The sequence below is a fragment of the Brassica oleracea genome, chromosome C8 (genome assembly GCF_000695525.1).
Source record: "Brassica oleracea var. oleracea cultivar TO1000 chromosome C8, BOL, whole genome shotgun sequence".
NCBI lineage: Eukaryota > Viridiplantae > Streptophyta > Magnoliopsida > Brassicales > Brassicaceae > Brassica > Brassica oleracea.
The window spans coordinates 21309232-21316829 of NC_027755.1; the positions used below are offsets into that span (position 1 = coordinate 21309232).

General features: G+C 36.2%; 1 protein-coding gene across 1 annotated transcript in view; it reads right to left on the reverse strand.

Moving 5' to 3' along the window:
• Positions 1 to 1608: 1608 nt before the first annotated feature.
• Positions 1609 to 7598, reverse strand: part of LOC106308932 — a 9540-nt gene continuing 3550 nt past the window's right edge. The window contains exon 4 of the mRNA XM_013746033.1: positions 1609 to 1778. Coding sequence (XP_013601487.1) covers positions 1609 to 1778 — 170 coding nt within the window. The remainder of the gene's footprint in view (positions 1779 to 7598) is intronic.

Sequence of the window (7598 nt, forward strand, 5' to 3'; positions counted from 1 at the left end):
ATGAAAAAGAAAACCTACGGATGGAAAAAGGGTCTTTGCCGATACGAATCATTGGTTTTTTAATAATAGAATTGTTGTTCATTCTGTTTTTTTATGCTTTGATGTTGATTGTTTAGACGCTATGAGTCTATCTCTCTCGTTGCTTCAAGCTGGAATCGCCATGAGAGTCTAGTTTGTTTCATACTCAAAGCTTTATTCATTTCTATTGGAATTATAAGCTAGTGTTCTTAGAGTTTCATATATCTAAACTCTATCACCAACGCTCTTTTCTTTTGTCACGCTTTGTGCAACGAGAAAAGCCCCTCTGTTAATTATCTTATAAGCCCCGACCCGTCCACGGCTAATGGGCCACCCACGCCCGTTCTCTCGGCCCGTGGGCTCCATCCCATCCGACAGTTGGTCCGTTAATTTCTGAAGGCTCGAAATCATTGTTTAATGACCCTGCAATCACCACCCGACCTTTTCCCATGCTTTGGCCTCACTCGCACACTATCGCGAATCACTTCCCGATAGGTCACCCATCCTTCCACTACTCCAAGTTAAGCATCTCCAAGTTAAGCACGCTTAACTCTAGAGTTCTTTCAGGATGTGCTCCGGAAAAGGTAAGTCAACTTTGGTGACATAGGTAGCCAAATCAATTATCTTAAGCCTTTTCACATATCACAACTCGGTATGTTACAATTCACCCCCTCTCAAAGAACGCAACGTCCTCGTTGCGCTCCACGACAGGTCTCAAGACGCCTCTCAGGTCAGAACTGAGATGGCTAACCAGCTCTGATACAACTTATAACGCCCCGACCCGTCCACGGTTAATGGGCCCCCCACGCCCGCTCTCTCGGCCCGTGGGCCCCATCCCATCCGACGGTCGGTCCATTAATTTATGAAGGCTCGAAATCATTGTTTACTGACCCTGCAATCACCACCCGACCTTTTCCCATGCTTTGGCCTCACTCACACGCTATCGCGAATCACTTCCCGATAGGTCACCCATCTTTCCACTACTCCAGCTTAAGCACGCTTAACTCTAGAGTTCTTTCAGGATGTGCTCCGGAAAAGGTAAGTCAACTTTGGTGACATAGGTAGCCAAATCAATTTTTTTTAAGTCTTTTCACATATCACAACTCGGAATGTTACATATCTGCTCTTCCATAACCAATCTCCATCATTCTAGACCTGACAGCTTTCTCATAATCTGATTGCTCTGTACCTTTGAAAGAAGGCCATGTTTTTGATCTTGTGATCACACCCACCAAAGTGGGATCCTCCAAAGCAAAAAATCACTCTGTTCACTCTGTGACTCACCATGCTTTCAATGGACCAAAAGCAAACTGAGATAATGAACTTCATCAATATGAGCTTTATTACTTTATTAAAATTGTAAATGATTCGAAATGGGTTTATTTAACTTATTGGAAATTGTAAATTCTATACTTTTCATATTGCCGTCAAATTTTTTTAAGAAAAAATAAACTCTTTGTCAGGACAAAGTCCAACTGATAGAACCATTGCGTATTACAAAATTCGTGCCGAGACTTGTACCTCCATAACATCTAACAATCAAATATGCCTCACACAAATCAAAACTCTTTCCGTTTTAAGGAAGTCTTCTCAATCGCTCATGTCGTCAAAATCTTCAAAACTATTGACACCATCAGCATCTTCATCGTCTGATTCGTCTCCCTCTTCATCTGTCTCCATTGCTTCCTCGGCTCCTGCTCCTCCTTCTTCATGGCTGTCCTTGTCCTCATAGATCACAGGACCTTCATCTTCTTCTTCTTCTTCATCCAAGTCGTCCACAATCATATAAAAATTTCATCATTAAACATTAAAATCATATAAAAATTTCAAAATAACAAAAATTCAGTACTTAAATATTAAATAGTTTAACTAAAATAAAAATCATAACAACAAGTCATAACCAATTGAAAATTTCTAGCGTTTCAGAATAGAAACACGAGTTTCCAAAACATCTTTTAAACATCTCTTTCAACATCGAGAGATCTATTTACCATTGGAGTACTCAAAGAAGTCGCTTTATTCATACAAAAGCGTTTCAACAACCTTTTCGTATGATTTGATAGATGCACAATTATTCTTTTTCGGAGATGCTCTATCTGGAACCCAAGACAAAACTTTGTCTTTCCGAGGTCTTTCATTTCGAACTCCTCTTTCATATGAGTTCAAGCATCATCAGCCTCCTTTTTTTAGTTCCAATTATGCTCAGGTCATCTACATATACATCAATGATCACAAAGCCAGATGACGATCTCTTTATAATCCGTATAATGATCGCTGTAACTGACATATCAAATCTCCCTGAATTTTTTCTTTCAATGCCCCTGGCATTTTCAATCCCTCAGGGAGTTTCATACATATATCGTTATCCAACGATCCATACATGTATGTAGTCAAAACGTCCATGAGATGCATTTCAAGATTTTTAAACGCCATTAGGCACATCAAAAATCTAAACGTAATTGCATCCATTACCGGGGAATACGTTTCCTCAAAAACAATTCTCGGTCTCTAAGAAAAACCTTGGGCAATTAATCAGGCTTTATATCGTGTTACTTTTCTCACGACTACCCACTTATACCCAGCACGATTTATATTCTCAGGCGTTATGACTATAGATCCAAAGACATTCCTTTTATTTAGGGAGAATAATTCAATTCGAATGGCCTTCTGCCACTCCTCTCAATCATGTCTTTTAACATTCCAAAATGGACCTTGGATCGGGATCATCATTTTCATGATCGATATCTTTGGAAACAGAAAAAGAGAACATTCCATCAACATCTTTTATCTATTACTTTTCATCAAGGGCGTAGCTGATGGAAATCTCATACTTTTATGTTCCCTTCTCGTCATCTGGATCGCTATCTTTATTTGGTTCTTCTTGAACCTTTTCATCTATGCCTTCTTTCAGACATTTTTCAGTATTAGGTTCTTCTGGAACCTTTCCATTTATGTCTTCTTTCAGACATCTTTCAATATCAGGTTCTTCCCCAACCTTTCTGCTTTGCTCAACATTTTTTTTTTCTTTCGGAGATTTTTAACTTTAGAACCCGCTGGTCTCCCCTTCTTTAACTGAACCCTAGGTTCATTCATTTTGCTACCATCAGTTTGTTCTTTAGGAACATCAACTCTTGATGGAACATTTCCAGCGGGTATATCATGTTGTATCTGTGAACACATTTGGTAACTAGTTTGCCAAATTATGCAAATGCACAATTTCCTGAATTTCATGTTCTCTTTAATTCATAGGGGGGTCAAGGTGTAACAACGATTGTGTACACCATGTAATATCTTTAGGAATTTCTCTAATTCCTCCCTCTAACACTGGAAATTCATTCTCATTAAAATGACAATCGGCGAACCGTGCCATAAACATATCACCAGTTACTGGTTCAAGATACCTTATATATGACTTGTTCTAACTCTTCCAGAGTTTTATACATTCCCGAGAGCATCTTTAACTCTACAGGGATTACTAAAATATCAAGATACAGCTCAAGTCGTTTTTGTGTCCTGCCAGACATATCAATATACTGCATCTATTTTAAATTTTCACCAATGACCTCGGAACAAGCCGTTTTTCTTAACTCAAGGTCATCTTTCATTTCATTCTCTGGAGAAATAGATACCTTGGACTTTTGGTCCAAAAATCTCTCGTTTTTCTAACGAGCTTTATATCGAATTGATGGCCAATCAATTCACTCTACCCTCATACATAGAGGTAGATTCATAATCCTTATTTATATAGCGATTTTTTCCATTTTCTTGTCGACAATCTATTTTCTCTTTGGTTCCATCTTTTTATCCGTACTGATATGGTTAATCGAGATCTTTATATCATCATCAATGATTTACCCAAGTACCTGACTATTATATTAACCATATCAACGGCCTCATCATGAGATTCATCCTCTATTCATATATTTGCTCCTTTTCGAGGATTCTTTGGAACCAAAATGGTCTATCACGTCTCTAGCGTGACATAGACTCATATATCATCCGCTTAGGACACATTTTATTATCAGAGCATTTTCAGCTGGAATATGAGATTTCATTATTTCATCAAAATGTCTGGCAGGCATTTTGTAAATGGATTTACATATCTCATTCCGTCAGCTTATCATATGCTTCTAACAAACTTACGAGCATATTTCTAATTATCCATATACTTTATCCTTTTGGATTGTATATGTCTTTATTACATGCACAACTGCATTTTTACACCCGATCATGGGGATCATCTTACTTGAATTTACTTTATCAAGTTCTTTTTCGAGTGCGAACAAAAAATTTTCAATGTTCCACTTACTACGATTCTTGAATTCTCCCCCTCGAGATGATGACACTCCATGTCTAAAATCTCGTACTGAATCTCACTCTAGAACCAATAACATATTCACTTTTCCCATTTGGGATGAATTATGTTTCAAATCCTTTAGAGTGAGATCTTAATTTGGGGTCTGCTTAAAGAAATCACATATAGTGAACTTGTTTGATGATTCATCACCCATAATGGTTTCCTTTATTTTCTTGACATGCTATATGAAAAACTTCTAGTTTTTCAACATTTCACAATAATGTTGATAACATTATTGGAGATGGTCATATATCAGTAAACTTTAGGTTTACCACTTATTTATAATTTTGTCATCTTCTTCTTATGCATGTCTTTTCATCATAAGCTCTTCTAGAGCCAATAATATGTTTATATTACTAGATACTATACTTATTTAATTTGAGAAAAAATAGATATTTGTTACCATGTACGATGACCAAATATCTGCCAAGTATGTCTATCTCCATCCGGAATCTCAAAATTTTCTTCAGAAAAATAATTCTCATATCGTATCGATATTTTATTTTTATTTTTTGGACCAACCCGAAAATCTGAATCATCAAGATGAGTATTCAAGCCATGAAAAGATGGTCTGGGCTCATAAGAGATGAGTGTACGATAACTATGTACTCAATTTTCTTTCTGGCCGTATCTATAACAAACATTTTCTGTTTGCCTTTTATCACCCGACCATTTTCATTTTTCGTGGAAGTTCTAATTATTTCACATGGACGGAATCTTCTTCCTCGTCCTCTTCCACGACCACGATAGCGGTTTCTACCGCATCCATACCTTCGTCATTTTCTAGTAGGACATACATGATGGTTTAGTATCATGAGTTTTTTTCTTTTAAAATTTTACGGAGGATTTACATCAACTCCAACAAATTGGCGAATCCTTTCTTTGAAAGATTTAATTACTCAAAGACCTTCTAGATCTTTTCTCATGATACTCATGATACACCTCATTTTAAAAACCATCATTGAAGTAGTGTAAATTATCATGGCTTTACCTTTTTCTCCTCAGATATAGTTTATATATCGATGATTTCTAAAAGCTCATTTTCTTTCAGATGCATCTCTGCACCCACTGCCCAGATCTTATATTTCTCGTAATATTCTCCGATTAACTTAATACCTAAGAACTTACTAAAATTTTTACCTTTTTTCTCCTATAGGTATACCTATACAAAAATATGTCGAATCTTTTCAGAAGCATGATCTAAAATTAAAAAAAAAAAATCTTTAGTATCTAAACAAAATCGAACCATACCGTTCGGAAGTGATTCATAAAGAAAACTTCCATTAATTCATTTTTTGTCTTTAATTTTATTCGGGGTAAAAAATTGGACATTTATTTTAAGCTCTATCAAATTCGATATGATATTCATAGAATAATAATATATATAAACGGAAATTTAAATGCATAATTTAAATTCAGAAATTAAAGGCTTAAAATAAAGACAAAAATTAAATTACATAAATAAAATCGGGAAGCTTAGCCTATCACATGATCCGAGGAATCATAGACTACCATATTAATCATTATTTTTCAAAGTCCGAGGAGACATGGTCTACCATTTTGACTTTTACTTATTTCAATGTCCGAAGAGACTTAATCTACCATTTTTGACATTTTCTTTTTATTCACGGAGGCAAAGCCTACCACGTGTTTCTCTGATCGTGAAGGCATAGGCTACCATAACGATCAGTCGGGAAAGGCAGCGCCTATCATCCCGAAAAATAAACAGAGAGGATCTAGCCTCTTACTCCGGAATAATAATAAAATTTAAGTAAATCAAATATATTGAAAAACATAAATTTAAATATTATCTCGGCTGGTTTAAGAACTTTCGGATCGACAAGCTTTGGTTGGTTAGAGCTTCCGGATTGATGGACTTCGCCGGTATATGAGAGCTCGTGCTAATAACGTGTTGTAAATAAAAAGCGAGGGTTATAGTTATATTATAGTATTATTATTGTCTTATGTACATATGTGAAAAGTGGAGAAGACAACGAGTGATAAAGAGGATAGATATATATTTAGCATGAGTGTGTGAAATGAACGTAGAAAGAGAGGAGTAAATGAAACTATAATTCTTGATTGATCATCTTTTCTATAACACAAGACCACTATTTATACAGAAAATGAGTCGGTCAAACTCAGATATTTCTGAGTAGAAATACATATAATAATATGTCAAGTCGGTCAAATTTACCGAGAGGATAATAATCCCATTTGATATTGTCTTTTAACATTGACCATTTTTTCATAATATTGTTTATTTTGTTTACAAGGCGAGAATTACGGTTTAAGCGTCGGAGATTAACTTAACTCACACGCCCTCTCCTCCCCATTGTCACCGCTCCGATAACCCTTCCCGCCTTATTTTGAACCAAGAAGATTAGTAAAATAACAAGGGTAAGAAGAGATCATGTTGCTTAAGTTAGCATCTAACCTAACTCCAAACCGAACTAATGCATTTTAGGCAGAGCCGTTGAATCATTTTTTAACATATGTGATAGGCTAATTTGACTGCGAATCATTTTTGTTTTTAATCAGATATTATCAGCGTTACTGCATTTTCCGTATCAACTATCAACTGAATTTGATGAAAGAAAAAAATGTGGAAAAAAAAAATAATAATGGAGGAGATGAAACTTGGTTAACAAAAAAAAATGGTTGTCCAGCTGGGTACGAACCAGCAGGCCATGGTGAACCCGAGTGACGTTGAGCGGTATATGTTCCTTATGAAGAAGATGGTGAAAAATTTAAGTAGGGTGGAAGGTTCTATAGTCGCACAGATGATCAATGAAGAAACTTCAAATTTTGTCGAGTACTACTTTCCAGCAGAAGTTCAGACCAAAAACAGAAGACCTGCTCGGCATGATGATAGAGGCGAACGGGCAACATATCATGTTACGGTTCTAGACATTTTCACAGACGTTGGACGACTTAGCGGAAAACCAAAGGACCGTCGACTTACTGAGCAGGAGCGCAGTCATTTGCAAACATATTTGCTCACCAACTGCGAAGACGTTCTTCAATATGAGAGGTAAATAAATTAGCTTACAAATTTTTATTTTAACAAGTAGAAATTTAAATCTTAATTAATTACATTATTGTCATCATATACAGGATTTCCATGGCAGAAAAGCGGTTCGAGTATAGATACGCCACAGAGGACGAACTAGAAGAAATGAAGCAGAGAGAATTTACTGGATGGATGTTTACTTATGTGAGT